The sequence below is a fragment of the Polyodon spathula genome, chromosome 8, assembly GCF_017654505.1.
Source record: "Polyodon spathula isolate WHYD16114869_AA chromosome 8, ASM1765450v1, whole genome shotgun sequence".
Lineage (NCBI taxonomy): Eukaryota > Metazoa > Chordata > Actinopteri > Acipenseriformes > Polyodontidae > Polyodon > Polyodon spathula.
In genome coordinates this window covers 42,580,684-42,600,701 of record NC_054541.1, presented here as the reverse complement: position 1 = coordinate 42,600,701, position 20,018 = coordinate 42,580,684, and the positions used below count along the sequence as shown (strand labels likewise).

General features: G+C 36.8%; 1 protein-coding gene across 1 annotated transcript in view; it reads right to left on the bottom strand.

Moving 5' to 3' along the window:
• LOC121319984 (AT-rich interactive domain-containing protein 2-like) overlaps positions 1-18,893 on the bottom strand; it is a 37,747-nt gene extending 18,854 nt beyond the window's left edge. The window contains exons 1-3 of the mRNA XM_041258025.1: positions 18,403-18,893; positions 18,187-18,280; positions 17,155-17,252 (exon numbers count right to left, since the gene is read on the bottom strand). Of these exons, the coding sequence (XP_041113959.1) occupies positions 17,155-17,252; positions 18,187-18,280; positions 18,403-18,494 (284 nt within the window). The 5' untranslated portion in view covers positions 18,495-18,893. The remainder of the gene's footprint in view (positions 1-17,154; positions 17,253-18,186; positions 18,281-18,402) is intronic.
• Between the last annotated feature and the right edge of the window lie 1,125 nt (positions 18,894-20,018).

Genomic DNA, 20,018 nt, shown 5'->3' with positions numbered 1-20,018 from the left:
CCTATTTAAGCCTTAGGAATTGGAATAGGCCTTAGAGAGACATACGTCCTGTGTAACCCGATGACATTGGGCTAATTTTAATAAGGGTCCGCTTTAACCACAGGGCTGTGGATGTGTAAACATTTAGCTTCAGGTGCCATAATACTGGATGCAGCATGCCACAAATAGGGTACTGTACTTGTAATTCTACTTTTGTTCACAATATCACTGCTATTATTATTATTATTATTGTTATTATTATTTAGTGCTAGTAGTGACAAATACTGTAACAAAGAAAATCAAAGAATAAAACAGTACTAATATTATTATTAATAATTTAGCGAATGCCTTTATCCGAGGTGACTTCCTTAATTTACTCCAGCAGCTTACATTGTTCGTTTTGGATTGTCCTTTTACTGTAGCGAACAAAAGGCTTTGGACCCAGACAGGGTTGTTTATAGTGAGGGTGTACTGTATTAAGTATTTGACTTATATGCTTAATAGACAACACTTGCACATTTTAATATATAATGTGTGCACATTTGTTATTTTATTTTTGTTATTTTTCACCTCCCATGGTGTTCAACATTTAACAGAGGGTATAGAAAAGTCTGGATCAGAATCCAATATCATAGCTTTGTATATTATTTTTTTTAAATAATGCAACACAGTACTCAAATATTGGCCATTTCTTAGATTGTATCTTACTTCTCTTTTGCATACCTGCATTGTCTCTTGCTAGATATGCACCTCCAGATTCTGACAAATACTTCTAGAAAACCAGGAGCAGCTTCTGCTCTGGATCAAAAAGTTGTATCGCTCTGCGGCTGCCCGCCTATGTGGATAACTATCAAAATACTAGTAGAAACTGACTAAAACAAGTCTGGTAAAAACAAATAGAAATCGGGAAAAAGTATATGAAACCTGAGATACTGTACCTGTATTGAGTTCAGTGTACTTTGTACAAATCACAGTCCATAGGTCAATTATGGGCAACTTGACATTTTTTTTGGACAACCAAATGTCAACAATGGACTGCCCATTACCAAAATTTTGCGAGCCCTGATTTTTCTTTATATATATATATGAGATAGTGTTAATATCAAAACCAGTATCAAATCAGCCCAAGGCTATACTGTATATTATAAAACAAGATGTACAGGCTATAAAGTAATTTGAATATAAGAGAGAGAGAGAGAGAGAGAGAGAGAGAGAGAGAGAGAGAGAGAGAGAGACTTGCCAGCAGCAAGACAGATTACTGTACCACATCTATTTGGTCAAGAGACGTTTGACTTATTCTTAACAACCTCAAAACACCTTAGCAATCAGAATGCTGCGTTTTTAAAACAATGGTTACAAAACATTCTTGGCTCCGATTGGCTGCAAACCAGAGCAATACCTACACAGAATTAGTGTTGGTCCCACTTCAGTGTTTCACATTAAACAAGTGCCTTAATCTTATTCCCATAATCAAGCAACAACCTTGAAAGTGCTTTCATTTTGCATATGGTGTCTTACAAGTTCCTCTTACAGTAGCTGCAAGTTCAGTTTACCTTAACCTAGAAATACCTCATGCCAACATTCTCTTACTTACTGTAGACCCGCATTCTCCCAGATCTTCAATTCTAAATACTGTACTGCCACATACCAGGCTTAAACACACAACACTCTCCCCTCCCCAGTGTGAACATCCAATAGCCCTGTTAAAAACACTCTCCCCTCCCCAGTGTGAACATCCAATAGCCCTGTTAAAAACACTCTCCCCTCCCCAGTGTGAACATTCAATAGCCCTGTTAAAAAAGACACAGAATCTTACACACCTAAATAATACAGCACTGTATTTTGCCTTGGTTTAGCTTGCTGTAAAGATGATTTACTGTACATATGGACATCAACAGTACCACCAGGAATATCCTTATAGAAAGAAATGTGTGACTTGGTTCAGTCAGTCTGGTGGTCTGATCTTGAGATGCTTTAATTGTTGCTCTGAACATTGTTGACTGTGTAAACCGTGCATCTTCATTACACTTAGAAGGGGTTGCCAAGGTTTTGTATTGAAAAGACAAAAGGGGAAATAGAGCTCAAACTGAAGTACACACTTCTGTAGATCCCCTCCACTCCCTTCAGATCCAAATGAGTTACTGTTGTAAAAAGGTCTAATATACAGTATATAAGCAGTACAAGTACACTTACACAGGTCCTGTATTAGACATTAAAGAGTTGGGATTCTTGTCCTTGGAGTTTACTCAAAAGGAATACAGCCTTCAGGGTACTCATCCTGTTCAATAGTGTTGTTGCTAAAGGTAATGAAGGAGTCAATGTGCTTAGAACAGCAATCTGGGATACCAGCAAGTTATCAGTAGTCATTGAATTCCAGCACTGCCTCTGGTTAACTGTGCAGCAATAGCCTGTGGCTGTCTTCATATGTTTGTTTGTCAGTAACACCAGCTGTAAAATGGGTACATCCTGACCTAGCTGCTGCAGTTGAGAAGCAATATTATGTTACTTGAGACAATTTTTCTTTTCAGTTAATCCTCATTTATTCTCTTGCAAGCCCAAAGAGAAAACATATAAATGAGCACTGTTCCTGTATTCAAGTACGTGATCAGATGTTTCCATGGCTCTCATAGCTGTATTGCTGTGGTTTTTGTACAAGGTGCTACGGTATCTGTTATACCTGAAGCTTCCAAAAACATGGAAATTTCAAAAATCCACCCATGCAAAACATAAAAGAATGTACCGCTAGGTGAGTCAGATCCCACAGTACTTCAAAAAGACCACCCAATTGGAGTAATGCACTCAAAAGATATGGATAAATTAACCACCTGAACTTGTCGTTTGATTTTTTTTTTAACACTGCAAAAATTTCATTCTAGCAATTAAGATCTACTACCATAGTATACTGTATTTCTGTTCCTGATATCAGTACTGAAGATCAGCAACAGAACAACCAAATTGGCATCCTTTTAATCAAATTTTATTTATGAGGATGAAATAAACGATCACACCTGTTTGAAGAGGCAAGACCCAGCAAGGCTAGAGCTAGGGCATGCAAAGTCTTTGCCAATTCCAGCACCTGTTTCAGAATCACTTCATTTAGAACTAACAAAAGCACAGCAGACAAAGAACTTGTACTACAGTAGGAGTTTCTGAACACACATTACAGCAGTAGTAACAGTGTAGTAAAGTCAATATTTTAAAGCAGAAAATACTTAAGGTACCCCCTCCCCCACCACAAACACTTGACAATGCACATTAAAAAGTAATTTAGCAGTTTATTCAGTCAAGCAAGTCACAGTGTGATCTGATCAAGAGATCTTCCATGCAAAGTGTTTCCATTACTGACAACGACAGGATGCTTCACTCTCGCCAAATTTAAATATTTGGCATGAGCCGTTACCAGCTTAGAGAACTGAACACGGATTAAACACATTGAAGCGGGCTCACCCAGTTGAAGAGTTCTCACAATGCAGTTACCCACTATGCCATAACTCAACAACATAATCCTGCAAAGCAATTTCAAACAAAATGCCCAGGATGTCATCTGTAGAATGTAGCTCTTCAAAGACGCAACAAACCAAGGAAATATATATTTCAGTTCAGTGCAGGAAGGCAGCTTTGCATCTACTGCAATTAAAAGCATTATCTACTGTATTGAAGCAAACTGTCACATTCTTGCTCAGAGAAGAAAGAAAGCGCACTGAAGACAACCCAAGCCATGGATTACAACATTAAGCTAGGACTGTAGTGCACGTACATTTACTGCAAGTTGCAAACAAACTGTTCGATGACCGCGGGCAGTAAAACTTGAACCAACTTGTCCATTTAGACAGTGATCAGCAATCAAGTCAGCTAATACTACTGCAAAGTATAAAAAAAAACTGAAAAAAAACCACACACACAACAATGTAGTCTGGAAGCCCTTTGCTATGTTATCAGCCAAAAACTGTGACTAAGAATTAAAGAGGTATGTCCCACACAGCACATGTGCTCAGCTATAAATAACTGCAGTAGTGTTGTAAGGGAATTCCCTACTTCTGTTCATTATATAGTGCAGAAAGCTGCTAGTGGTACTGTGCAGTAAGCAACACGTTTTAAAACAGTCATACTGCAGGCTCTACTTTATATTTATTTCTGTTTGGTCGGATGTTTCTTTTAAAATACAGGACATGGACATTCAACCAAACTAACAGAACACGGTTCAGAACAATAACAGTAAAGAAAGGAAATAAGGAAAAAAAAAAACACTTGCCGGTATAAACTCCCAAGGTTGGATTTGTGTTCAGTGGGAGAAAGGAAAAGAACTTCACCAGATACTTGACAGACAGACCGCAGTCAGAAAGAAAAATGAACAATGTCTTTATTTTGAATGTATTACTACTCCATTGTACTGTGTCTGTTGTCGCACGAGTGATAATAGTGGTGGTTTGTTTTTTATTATTATTCTTCGCTTTAGTATGCTTTAAGAAACACTGTAGAATATATAAAACACACAAGTAAGAAAATAAATATTTATTTAATTTTGATTTACCTTTAACTATTTAAAGAGAATCATTTTACAAGCCGCATACAAATATTTACCAGTACACCCGATTAGAATAAGTCATTTGAATCATAATTAAGCACAATGCTATTTTCAATTTGCCCAGAAAACCATGGCAACTGATGATTCAAAACTCAATTAAACTAAACTAAACTCAACCTCATGTAAAAAAATTTTTTAGTCGGAATAATATGACATTAAAATTAGGGCTGCAATGAAGGGTCCATTTTGGCTTTCAAAGGTTCAGGAACACATTACCGAAGGAAGATTCGAACATTCAATGGTACTAATTTGCATAATCTACTGGTGACATCACCATAGCTACTTGTTTATATTTGTTTGAAAATCCTATTCAAGGTAATCCATATAAATGGAATAAAACATTCACATGCAGTTTAAAATTACATTATATACAACAGTAATCATGTTTTTATAATTGAAATACAAATAACATTGTTTACTTACACGTAATTGACACTGCTTGCAATATATACAGTAAAATATGAACTTACGCTTGTCAAGTGACCACAGAGATTGGTTGTGCCTCCATGATACATCAACAGTCACTTGCACAATTTGCATTCAACTTTTTTTTTGGTCGTCTGGGTATTTAACAAAAAACAGCAGAGGGGTTTTGAGATATATTCTTCAATACAGTTTACACTATACAACGCTTTGCTATCGAGATGACGAATGAAGAAATTAAAGGATTGCCTCTGGATAACACCAGCTGGAGGGGGCGGAATCCTTCGAATTCCTGGCTACGAACGAACCTTCGAACACAGTCCTAATTAAAAAACTCCTTAGTGCAAACCAATAATGAACTGCAGTAAAACAGTATGTACACTACAGTACTTGATTTGTACATACTGGTCAAATACAATTTACTGATTGTGATGTAGGTGTGTGTTTTGGCTGAGATGGGGTAACAACGCCAGCTCAAGAAATCCAGGTGCGGAATGTGGTCAGATTAAATGCTTAAACGATTGCTGATGTAACCTGGTCACATGCATGGAAGCAGTCTGATCAGCTTGCAAGGTAAATTAAACCTTGTTGTGAAAAACGAAAACATGAGCAGACCCTGGAGGTACTGTGTCCTTCATGGCTGTGTGGGAAATTCAAGCCATTTGTTGCTTCAGTTTGACATGTTTAAAAAGCTTTCTGCATAAATAGGTCATCAGTCTAAATTAAAATTAAATATCTGGACAGTCAGGGTTGGATCTGAGCTCAACTAAGAAAAATTCCCTTTCTTCATCTACTGTATAGCACATAGAACCTCTCCTAGCCAAGACCTAGTCAAACTGTGCACATAGGCTACATACTGTAGTGTTCCAGGCTGTCGTCCTCATCACTCTCTGAGGGGTTACACAGATAAGCTTAAAAGAGACAACTGTACCCTGTATGCAGTGATGACATGGGCCTAATTTTAATAAGGGTCCTCTTTAACCACAGGGCTGTGGATGTGGAAACATTTAGCTTCAGGTGCCATAACCTGACACACATACATACATACATACATATATATATATTATATATATATATATATATATATATATATATATATATATATATATATATATATATCTCATGCAGTTAGTACAGTAAAACTGGATTTATAATTTAGTATGTCTGTTGGTGCTATTGATTAAGTACATACAGTAATTATATTTTATAATGAGCCTAAGTTGTGTGGAATGAGTGCAGCTTTATCCATGTTCAAATAAGAGAGACTGGCAATGTCAGGGAAAAAAACAACAACTTTGTTTTCAAATTAAAATGCCCTTGGCTTGAAGAACACACAATGCTGAAATGTCCAAATGAGCATCAGGTAAAGAACAAAATTAATCTAACAGGTACACTGGAAATATACTGTAGACAAATTGGACTAGAAATAACTTGAACAGCCTTGATGGTTAACAAGTAAATTACAGTAACAAAATCTGGGACTGATACAGTAACTGTACTATGAACCAGCAAATGGACACTTATAGGATCCAGAAGTTCATAACAACAACCTAAATAACAGTAATATTATTATTTCTGACACCTTCACAAACAACTTGGGAGAGTAGAAATTGAGACCATAATCTGAATGTCAATAACAGTAATCACTGGCCATGGCCAGTTTTAGTCAGTAAAGTATAAAGCTTCAGCAAACACCAGGGGCACAGCCCCATGCTGCTGTGCTTTACAGAGTTCATTCATATCCTGAAGAACGGTGTTACAAATGCCAAACTGAAACACAGATTCAACACCACCAGAGCCTGCACCCTGCTGGACAAATTACATATGGTTGAACATTGACTTTTTTCCCTGAAAAGATGTGACAAAAGCAAGGATTTTCTAATCCTCATTTTTTTCTTTCCTTTTTTTTTTTTTAAATTTAGTAGTCGCCAATGGATTTTTTTTCCCTCAATTTGGAATTGCCAACTGTATGTATTAATCTCAGCCCACCATTATAACCCTCTTGCCAACTTCGCGAAACGGTCGCAGACACACACGTTCTCCGAAACGTGCCCTGGCAAGACGCATTTTTTCGCACTCCAGTTAACACAGTGAAGTCATCAGACCTACAGTGCCGGAGGATATCACAGATCAGATTGGCTCCACAGCAGACCTGCAGGCGCCCTGTCGGCCACAGGTGCACGGTGAACCGAGGATTACCCTGCTGACCTCAGCCCTCCCTTCCCGGGTGGCGCTCAACCAATTATGCGTCGCACCCCGGGAACTCCCGGTTAGGGGCTCCACGCATCCTCAACTCCACACTGAGTGCCTTTACTGGATGCAAATTTTAGTGTTGCTAACCTAGTTTGCCATTTACCAGATCTCCATATTTTTTAGATTTAAACACACACACACACACACACACACACTAATTATATATATATAAACTGAAGCGATATTAGTTATTTATTGGACATGCACAATCCATCAAATTGTGAAACTAAATCTCATGGCAGTGTTTATGTATCAGCTAATTTATGTATTTATTTTTCCTGTTGCCCTCCCCAAACAAACAAACAAAAAAAAAAGCCAGGATCACCCTGCTGCAGCAGTGTTCCAGTTAGCCATTATGGTACATGAGAAAAATAGCTGTAAAACGTTGTACATGATTTAAAAAAAAAAAATATATATATATATATATACACACATTATATATATAAAAGTGTGAACATACAGTACATTGAATTTGGTCAGATCTTTTTGTGGGTTGTAGTAATATATAGAGGAAGTCAGAGAAAAAAATGACAAAGTTTGGTGGTGCTTTCATTTGTTTGGTGTGCAAGGTAATGAAACATAAAAAATGGGATTCATGGCAGAATACCAAGGCGAAACCACTGCTCACTAAGAAGAATATGAACGCTCGTCTCAAGTTTGCCAAAAAGCACCTGGGTGATCCTCAACAGTTCTGGAACAATGTTCTATGGACAGATGAGTCAATAGTGGAACTTTTTGGCCAACATTGGGCCCTTTATGTCTTGCAAAAACCAAACACTGCATTCCACAGTAAGAACCATACCAACGATCAAGCATGGTGGTGGTACTGTCATGATTTGGGGATACTTTGCTGCATAAGGACCTGGATGACTTGTCATCATTGAAGGAACCATGAATTCTGCTCTGTATCAGAATTCTACAGGAGAATGTCAGGCCATCCGTCCCTGAGCTGAAGCTGAAGCGCAGCTGGGTCATGCAGCAAGACAATGATCCGAAACACACAAGCAAATCTACATCAGAAAGGTTGAAGAACAAGAAATTTAAAGTTTTGGAATGGCCTAGTCAAAGTCCAGACTTAAACCCCATTGTGATGTTGTGGCAGGACCTGAAACGAGCAGTTTATGCTCAAACCTACAAATGTCACTGAGTTGAAGCAGTTCTGCATGAAGGAGTGGGCCAAAATTCCTCCACGGCACTGCGAGAGACTGATCAATAACTACAGGAAGCGTTTGGTTGCAATTATTGCTGCTAAAGGTGGCGTAACCAGTTATTGAGTCTAAGGGGGCGATTACTTCTTCACACAGGGGCTTTGGGTGTTGCATAACCTTCTTTAATAAATAAATGAAATAAGTATCAACATTTTGTGTTATTTGATCATTCAGGGTCCCTTTTATCTAATATTAGATTTTGGTTAAAGATCTGATGTGTCAAATATGCAAATAATCAGACAGGGGGCAAATACTTTTTCATGGTATTGCACATAAACAACATGTATTTTTATTTAAATTTTAAAAACATTTATTTTTATTTTAAACTACATGTGAATGTTTTATTCCATTTATATGGCTCACTTGTATAATTATATTTGATTGAAAATCCTAACTAGTAGCTATAGTGATGTCATCGGTAAACTATGCAAATTAGTACCATTGAAGGTTTGAACCTTCTTTCAGGATTGTGTTCCAAAGCTTTGAAGGTCAAAATTCACCCTTCGTTGCAGACCTATTACGGTTATACACACAGACAGACATGCACATACAGAGCTAGAGAGTACAAAACAATGTGGATGTTAATTCTACTAAATGATTTTTTTTTTTTTTTTTTTTTAATTTAAAACAAACATGCAACTGTACCAGCAATTTATTTCAACCAGTTTGTACATGAATTGGAAAACAAAAAATGCCAGTCTTTCACAAAAATCTATAGTTGCAAAACAAGGGGACCTACTTATTTGCTTGAATGAGAAATCAGCATAAGGAATTTAAGATTCAGCTTGGAATAAAGATTCAGCTTGGAATAAATCTTCAGCGGTGTTGCAAAAATCTGTCAGGACAATACTTTCTGTATTACCAAAATGATCAATGGCAAAGGAGACACATTGGTTTCCCTTTGCTCTCCACAAAGAAGTCCTTTTCCCAGCTTTGTTGAAATGACCGTGTTTATTGCTCCAAACTTCGGAGTGGTGGGGATCATTTGGTTGCTGGCTCCTCCGATGCTTGTAGGTCTTGACTATGATGGCCACGAGCACTCATTTCTGCCGCCATAGCTGAAGGTTTACTTCGAATGATAAATGTACCCATAATTAAGGATCGAATTCCTGCAATTTCCAGCAAGGATATACTGCTGCCTAGCGACCAGTGACGCGTTCGTCCTAGCTAAGAGTAGTGGAAGAACAGAAATAAATAATTTTTAAATCGATAAATAAAACAATAAACAAACAATGCCCCTGGGCCGCCACAAGAAGCTTTGTGGGCCACCAGTTGCTGACCCCTACTTTATGGTATACCATAAAACATTAACACAAAGCTTTGAAACCTGCTAGTTACAACAGGTTTTCAATATGGCTTTTAAGCACTGTAATACAGAGCCAGTGTTCCCATCAAACAGAAGCAAAGCATATCTTGAGAATGCACTTTCCCATAACTGACCTTGTCCTGTGCAATACTTTAGAAACAGTGTGCCACAAGCAGGCATGAGTCAGCCACAATGCCCAAGAACATTAGACAGTTCCTAGAGGACCCCCTGTACTCCAAGTGCCTGCTAGCCAGTTTTAACACAGGGGAAAGGAGCAGTACACTCGCTCATTACATCTATCCAAGACAGACATGCACACTGTATCATACCCAAATATCTTAACTTGAGCAATTAATCTGCAAACTGTATACAACAAATACATTAATAAAAAGGGAGAGTATGTTCTTAATACATCCCATTAACAGGGCAGCCCTTTTGGTGCATTAAATGGCACACTATGTAGCACAAATGTCATCATGAGCATCTATCTGTTAGAGAAGCTGGCAATCACCCTGCATATGTATGTGTGCGTAGGTTCAGACTTTCTCATAGTGCTATGCCAGCATTACCCAGCACTGGGCTCAAAGGGAACACACAAGGCAGGCAGAAGTGAAAGCTACTTTGATAAATCTCAGAGTACTGACTTATCCCTCTGACTTATCAATAAAAGGAACCTACTCAAGCATGCATATGAGAAGCACGTGTGTTTTTTGATTTTTTTTTTTTTGGGGGTGGGGGGGTGGGTGTCTGTAATACAAATGTGACATTTACATAAATATAGCAGCTTTCTTTTCCAGCCCAAGCCAGTCTTGTGTATAATGTGTGCGTCAATTTTGAACTGTGGTACAATAAAAACTGTTTTCTGCCTTTGGCAGCTCTTAACATGGCCAAGGCTAGCCAAATGGCACCAAGTTCTTAGAAATGGGGGAGGAATTTATCCTTAAATGTGTATCCAGGTGATAAAAAGAACAGGGTTCTAGTAGAGAGAATAGGACAGTAGTCATAGAAATATAGCCTACTACTATTACCCAAAGATGCAAAGTCACTGAGGCGTTACACTTTACAATTAAACTAAACTTGGTCACATACAGAAGTGACAACTGTCCCATATTCAGTCCCTCAGAGTCCCTTTACAATATCAAGCAGATATTTGCACATTCCATAACTATACATGATTATAAATAACAAATATAACCGTTTCCCTCCAAAAGAAAAAACGCTTATTCGAGTTTAGTGCACACAATAAATAAAAAACACATTTCTAAAATATCATCCAAAAGCACTTTAACAAGGCAAGTGTGTACTGTATACAATACCCACGCACATACAGCACTCTTTCCTTTGGCAGCACACACACACTCTGGGTTTTAATGCCTGGAAGACAATATTAAAAGCTCACCTACATACAGCTTCACTACCCTTCAAGTGCCCCAAAAAGAGAGAGCTCTCCAGATATTATAAGAGCTACTAAATGTACTGGTATATTATATTACTGTGCGGTAAACAGTATTTCCCCTCATCAGTAAAATTGCAAAAATTGAGATAAAGGACCTAGTCTGTATAAATGTTTATACTCTAACTGAGAATAACCAAGTGAGAAATCTCTATGAAATGCAAAATGAAATAAAGAGGCTAGGTTATGCTCCCAAGCACAAAAAAAAAAAAGTAAAATCACTCATTTCAGCATGTTACCATTGTACATGAAGAGGCTGAAGTACTTTAACATATGTATGCAAATATCTGGGAATGCTGGAACACTAAAAATCAGAACTGTATTTACTATATTATATTATATTTAAGACTATAAGGAGTGAAAAAAATGATTGGGGATACAATTGAAAGACAATGATTTAAATACTGCCTCTAATGGATTGCAGTGATACTCTGGTCATGGTGACAACTTGCTGCAAAGTTGCTGTAAAACTAGAAAATTCAAGTGTCTGCACAAATCAAGTCACAATGTGTGGAGGTTAACTTTTAAAAAAAAAAATGCTTTGCTGTCACCTAAGTGTGGGTAGAAAGTAGATTTTTAAAAAAATATTTTGCTTCATGTATATGTATGAAGATAACATCCCTTGTTTCTAGTTTATGTTTTAAAAACTGCACTAAGAGAAAACAATATATTGGGCAGGGTGGGTTACAGCAATTAACAAACGCATTTTCTATTAAGCCTAACTATTTTGTCCTGTTCAAAAGGCTTGAGTAGCGAGTCCAGTAATTAGGCTAATTTTTGTGTCAATAGCCTATACCCTCACCTCTTTCACATTTGTAACATCTACAAAACACAGGATCTCAATTTTATAAGTGGAATATTTTCAGATATCACAACTCTCGTCAACAAATAATTATGCAGCTGGCGAACTTCAAGGATTTCCCCAGGCTGCAACCTTTTGACCTAGTGGCCTTGAGTCAAGTGTTCTGTAGTTACCTTACTGAACTACAATATGCGCATAATTACGTATCAACAGCCCAAGAGAGATATTTTGTGTCGCAGGGCTTAAATGACCTGGTGCAACAAAATATTTTAATAAACAAACCACCTTTCAGGCCATTTTCACTAGACAAAAACATGCTTTCTAAACTACTGAAAAAGCAATCCTGAAAATGACCCCTAATCAAGCCTTACTTTGCCACTTTGAAAACAGGGTTTAGGCTCAACATTTGTGGCAGTGCCAATATAAAGCAGGTCAAGTTCATACAGAAATATGATGGTGGTCTAAAAGGGCACTGCAGCAATTCAACCTCCACTGCTATGCTGTAAAAGTTCCACTCACTTTTTTTGCCTCTTACTGTGTTTTTATCAGTTTCATATCCTTTCAGAAAAGAATATTATCTCCACAACAGAAGTTAAAAGATACTTATTTCATGCAGTAACATGGAAGCTTTGGAAAATGAGAATACACCTCTAACACTCTCAAACATTTGAACATTTGGGTTCATAAAGTGAAAACTTGATTAATTCAAAATGGGATTTTTTTTTTCAAAACCTATTATAACAAAACATTTAGTTTTGTAAATAGAGCCCATTATGATAGTAGTGGGAAAGTTGTTGTGCCTCACCTCCTAAAAGCAAAGTCTGGTCTCTACTACTGGAAAAGATAACATGTACATATTTTGTATATCTCATCCTATTGCTATTAGAGTAAGTGGCTATCACCCACAGTACCGCCAGCAGAAAACATGTGATACTGTTGTCTAAAACGTTAGCCATGTGGCGAACTGGGAATCCCAATGCGACGAACTGCATTTTTGTTTAGTAAATAAAATATGACTAAGGAATAGGAATGTGATCTCAATACTCATTCGCAGTATGTATGCATGTGTACTTTGGCCGTTTTGTGCATTTGTTGTTAAAAATGATGAGATGAAAAGAAGTGCATGCAGGTGTTTTTGATCACTGTGTGTTCTTTACTTCCCTGGTATTGGTTATCTGCCAAAATGGCGTATACATTTACATACACGACTTGAGCGAGGCAAGGCGAGCAACACAAAAGGTATAATACCCTTACTATGTATTTCTATGCGAGTGCCAGCCTCTGAAGAGGCAGTGTAGAAATATGAGGCATTTTATTTGCTTTTCGTGTTGCTCGCCTCGCTTGCTCAAATTGTATGGGTAAAAAACCTCCCAAAATGGGTGAAAATGCAGGATTTCAGCAACTTGGAGATGCTTGTTATTTGCTGGCCTTGTTTTCTTCTGCTGGCCTGGAGCAGTTATTCCAATTGGTTGAGTTGACCACAACTGACAGCTCCCTTCTCCATGTAATATTGCTGGTGTTTCCGTGGTGATGAAATCTGGCATTTTCACTCTGGTTTATGCGTCAGTATTCTCAGTAATCACTTTGATGAAGTCAAAAGTACCGTTCAAACTGTTGGACACAAACACAGAAACTGCACTAACATGTGCACGTCTGACAAACTCATGCCAGAATTGTAAACTTTGGTGAAAGAGAAAGACTGCAAAGTTTCAAACTGAATGGTGGTAGATGTTTGGTAAGTAAATATACATTTAAAAAAAAAATACATGCTTGTGTTGTTGTTTGTTGATTTTACCACTAACCTGTGTTGTCTCTGTTTGAACACCAGGTTTGTGTTATATTGAAGTACATTTACCTGTATTGTGTAAGTGTATGAAGGTGTGTCCTACTAATATTAGTGCATGTGGCTAATCAAGGTCACTATAGCCACACCTGTGGCTACTCAGTGATTTCTATTGGACAACACTGCTGTACAAAATATTTTTGGAAGTTTTGTAGTAACCATTTCAAATGGCACACCTGAATGAAGTATAGTGCTTTTCATATTGAAAACACTTCTCTCAGCACCTTTAAAGGCTATAATGCTTCAGCAGTAAACCACAAGAAAAAAAAAAAAAACCTGATGAAGACAACAAGCCTAAAACACTGCACCTGCCTGACTGCTTTATGCAAACAAAGTCAAATAGTCAAGCTACAGTATAAAAACTGTCAGCTTAAAATCTTTTTTCATTTAAACAGTTTAAATGTATGTGATCCACAAGAAGCACCTACAAATTTTGGTGTCACACAGTTTTTTGGGGGGTTTAAGAGCAAGACTAGTACTTAAAATAGACCCAGGTTCAAGTTCTAACTGCATATTATTTATAGGTAATGAAGAGAATTCAAACAAAGCTTTAGTAGAATGTCCCACATAAAACAAACATTTTTATATTATTATTTCAAAAAGTTATTTAGCTAGTTTTATCACAATTGGACAAGGGGTTCTCTGTAAAATAAATATATATATATATATATATATATATATATATATATATATATATATATATATATATATATATATATGAAATAAAAACATCCACTATCCCGCCATTGCTGGGGATATGCATATAGTACAACAAGTAGGGCAAACCAGCTAAAGTCACACTACACAGACAGAAAAACAATGTAAATTTTGTTTTACAAACACTCAAGCAATGGCAGTTTAACGCTGAATTAAAAGGCCACCTATTCAAATTATGTTAATGCTCTGCTGTACTACCTGCAAGTCAAATTAGAGATGTAACAAGGATCATATCCCAGTTGCAGTTGGCAGGGTCGCTTCTGTTCCACATTTGTAGCTCAAGTGAGAGGGGGTGTGGAAATGTGGATTTCCTCAACAAAGTAGACATTGGATAGCAGGTCATGAATATATTATCACTGGCATGATGCTTGACAAGGGAGACTCTAGGAAAGCTGGTGTCTACAATTCACAGTATCTCGAGGAATTACTGCACAAGCCTCACAATGCTTACAAAATGGACCCTGACAAATCTAATTTAAGTTAAAACTATAGCAACTGTGGAATTCCTTTACATGTTGTCTGCAATAAATGTATAGTGAAATCCTAATCTAACCATAAGAGAATTCCTGGCTCAAATGATGCTTTTTCAGACCAACATATTTAACCATAATAGACCACTAGGGGGGGGGGGAGCTTTTTGCAAAAACAAATGTCTTTAAATTGTGTCAGAGGAAACACTTGTTTGGTATGTCTGTTAAATGACTAACAACAGCAATAACAAGTGAAACTCTCAAATGTGTCAATTTTAAAGATGAAACATTAAACATTTCAGATAATTCACACATGGGGGGGGGGGGGGGGGGGGGGGGGGGAGGGGCCTAAATTACTGCAGCAAAACGTTACATGTTTATTATTCTGCCTTGTAGTGGAAACCATATTATTACATGCAAGATCATGAGGAGGGCATTGTGGGTATGGATTTCTAACAGCAGCTTTTGAGAGTACACAGAGAAACTAAATAATGTTCCCTCGTTATGCTGTGAATGCTACCCTTATACTGCTGAAGTCACTTTAGGACACTAATCACAGTGATGAAACTGGAATGCCTACAACAGCATGCTTGTTGTGACCCACAGTATCAGAAAATGCTGTCCCTTGCTGTACTGTAGGTACAAGATGGATTTCATTAAAACATTGTGAAAGTTTGCAGATTCTGTACCCTTCATTCAGGTATGCCAGTTGAATTGAATTGTACAGTTAACACTAGCAATAAACATTTACTTGTTTAGATAAGTTGTATGATGGTTTAGCTTTAGTCTATATAGCTATATAGATATCAGCTAGTATATATATCTATATATATAATATATATATATATATATATATATAATTTTGCAACAAAAAAATGCCTGTTCAAACCCTCTGTGCTGATATCAAAGAGGGGGTAGTAGTGGAGTTGTTAATGTCTGGCTGTCAAGTCTAAATATTTACCAGTTACGGGCATTCACATTCTTTGTCTGTATTAATCACATTGCACCTCAAGTGGGCAGAACTATAAACAGCTTCATCTGATAATTTTGGAGGGAAAAAAACAAAAAAAGGCCTGTCATAACACTGTTTTCCTGAAAAGCTGTAAGTAAAACAAATATCCTCCTTCTTCACAGAGCTCTTAATTCTTGCAGTTTGATTTTGCAATCCTGGTGCTGTTTTAATGCCACACACTTTAAAACTGCACCAATGTAAACAAAGTACATTGGCAACCAAAATGCTATCAAACACTGCACATCCTTTACACATGCAGCAGCAAAGGCCAGTAATTACATTGGCTTAGCTCTTACTGAATTCAAAAAGGACACAGAGCATTTTCATTTGCTAAAATTAAACAAAAAAAAAAAATCTACCCAGATGTATAATATTGAAAAATAAACTGGTAACAAAATTCCAGGTTTTAAAAGATGCATCTTATTGACTTGTCTTAAGCAAACATTATGCGCCCAATACCATAAAAGTACATGCTGTATGCTGCTAATTGTTTAAACCTGTGCCAGAAATGTACATCTAATCACAATTATAGTACTGCAGTCAAACATAAATGATTAAGTGATTGGTTAAATAAAAAAAATATATATATAATGTTGTTTTGTTTTTTTTGTTTTTTTAAATCAACTGTATATTGGGCGTGGAGGACCCCTTTACTGACAAGAACCAGAACAAAACCTTCAGAAATCCCAACGTAAAAAAAAGTAAAAGCTTTAATTACAGCAGTAAATGCTTTAGATAACAAGGACAATTTCTGCTCTAAATGCCTTAGTTTTTATTTTATGTATATACATCCTTAAAAGAACCCAGTATAACAAAAGCTTTCACTATGTTCTGCTACTGACAATTTGTAGTTGACAGAAACCAAAACTATGGGTCACACGCCTGTAGAAACACAGCTAGCAACGTTTATATACTTTAATACCGAACTTTTGACCAATAGGTTAAAACAGGTTTTACAAAAGTCTCACGTGTTATTTAAGTCACTCCCAATCATGTCAACAGTAAACACATTCACCACATGCATCTGTTTTAAATAAGACTGCACTTAAATTTTGTATTCGAGAAAAAAAAAGAAAAAATAAATAAATCAAGATATAACTTACCGAAGGTAATACTGTTTTAAAATAAAATCAGCGTTGGAGCAACTCCTAGGGAAATTAAAATCTTCTACAAGTTCACCCCACTGATTCTTGTCAGAGACCTGCAAAAAAAAAACAAACAAAAACAAAAAAAAAAACATGTTTTTGTTTAAGCTAAAGCACTTCAGAAAGCATCACTACATTATTATTATTGTTGTTATTTTGAAGAACGACGACTTTACGATCTGATGTACATAAAAAATATATATATATCTATATTATATATATATATATATATATATATATATATATATATATATATAGATATATATATCTCCATTCCATATATCAAAAAACATTTGTTTTAAACCAGTTGTTGTCTGTGGTGTTCATGTATGTTTTCTGCATTTTTTCAGTTATTATTATTTTCCCCCATATAAAACAATAGAACCCCCCTCCCTCTTGCTACGCGAATCTAACTAAAATAACGGACACTGCTCCACGGATACTGTGTGGCTACCCAGTGATCATCCACATAATCGATACTTCAATCTGCCCCGATTCGGGAGTATTTTTATATTTCTGTGGGTATCAATAAAAATAGGCCTGTCTGGGGCCTACATTTTTTCTTCAACCATGCCCAAGATGGCTATTCCTACATGGCTTTCTTTGTGTTTTTTTCTGGTTAAAATCAAGACAGGAGAGCCCTTCCCCGGTGTGAGGAGCATTTCCTAGCCCATGCTCTGTGCCGATTATCGATGTTAAACATGCCCGCTAATTTTGAGTTGCACTAAAACTGCACTCAGACTCTAAAGAGAGCAGAGCGGAGCAGCTGAAACTGACTTTCAATACAAACCCAATACACTCTAGTAGACACAAAACACTCACCTAACCAGCACAAGGCCAACACCAAACCAGCCTTTTTATATCACCGTCTTAGACCCAGCGAAAAAAGCTTCAATGAGCCACATTCTCCTTTATCCGTTTCCCCGAGGTCCAAGGAAGAGTTATATTGAAAGCTGAGAGTGGGAAATCCAAATATAAACTTCCACTCACCTTTGCAAATCCACCTAAAGTAGTGACTCTGGTGTACAGAGCGTGAAGATCCAACTCTCTTCCACCCACTACTGGGATCTTCTTAAACGGCGATCTGAAATGAAAAAACGTCAAATTAGTACAGGATTGCCTTTCTTGAACCTTTTGGGTATATTTATCTATCGTTGTATTGTTTTAAGGGTATATTTTGGTGGTTTTAAAGCCGCCCCTTCTCACCCTTTGCTCCGATGGAACTGCCGCAGCTCATCCAGGAAAGCCAGTCCTTTCCTTCGCTGATCAGGTTGATTTTTCCCCGTCGAATTTGCCATTTTTTTAAATATTAAAAATCAGTTAAAACCCCACTCATTCGCTTCCTAAGACACTAAGGATCCCATACTCCGCCGGCGCTCAGTCATTGACGAGAAAGCTGAGTGTTTTAAAAAGTTAAAGAAATAAGAAAAAGAAGAGTGATAATAACGACTGTATACACACACACAAAACACAAGACCCGATGTTGCTCTTTTAACTTCCACCAAGCAATCCGAATTACGACCGATTTTGACAGCAAATAAAAATTGGCATTGTTCTCTATGGTAAATTAATTGTTTTGGTTGCTATTGTGCTCAATTTGGAGTGGTAGGACAGTGTGTTACAGACGCGGCTCCATGCAATCTCACACACTGTAAGCGGCAACGGGATCCAATTCTCAGACAAAAAGATCCTAAAGCTGAGCGCCACGCAGCGACCTCTATTTGCTACAGTGGTATTGCACTATCCAAGCGGTTATTAGAACAATAGACAATGTTTTCAGCTAAGGGCTCATCTGAAACTTCCCAAACCCATAAAAACAGAACACAATATTTAACCTGTGTGGGGGATGGGATTGTATTATTTTATTGAAGCCTGAACAGGTATAACATTTCGTACGTTTAATAGCCACTGGTCTACTGTAACATCATCATCATCATCATAATAATAATAATAATAATAATAATAAATAATAATAATAATAATAATAATAATATACTAGGATATAGTATATATGATTTTAAAAATCTGAGGTAAATAAAATAAACTGGTGGACTTTTGTTATTCAGAAAATACATTATTTTATTATTATATTATTATTATATATTATATTATCTTATATTAATGTCGTGTTATTAATGTCGTGGTCCAGCATTATTATATAATAATTATATATATAATAAGTAATAATTATTATAACATATTAATTATTATAATAACATAAGGAAAGTAGTTTACATAAGGAAAGTCATTTTAGGAGATATAGCGCAGTATTATCGCCGTCCATAATTGTGTCATAATTTCAGCCCACGCTGAATTTACATACAGTATCTTATTGCAGCTTTAAGGACAGGTACGTCTTTCTTCTGTTTCTTAAATAATAACAAATATATATTGTGTGCAATAACCCTCCTACGTCCTGGTCTGCTTATTGCTGGCTATATGAATCGCCATCTGGTAATTGATACTGTGTGTTCTGAATCTAAATGATTACTGGGTATCTTGATGCAGCCTGCAACAATTGGTTTGCTCTGGACTACCAGCAACGTTTTGAGTGATACACTGCACATGGGGGCAGGCAGTACAATGCTATGCAAGTGCTTTGGTATTTTTTCTGTATTTTGAAGTAGCCTATTGTATACTGTAAGTTAATAAAAGATCCATTTAGTTTTACACATTAAAAAAAAGACTTATATTTCCTGTATGTTTCCAATTGATAAAAGTGGTAATGACCATGGCTCGGAACTGCAGCAATGTGACCCGTCGTAATCTCATTCCACACACTAGCATAGGAATAGGCTTTGTGCTGACGAAGAGGTTACTAA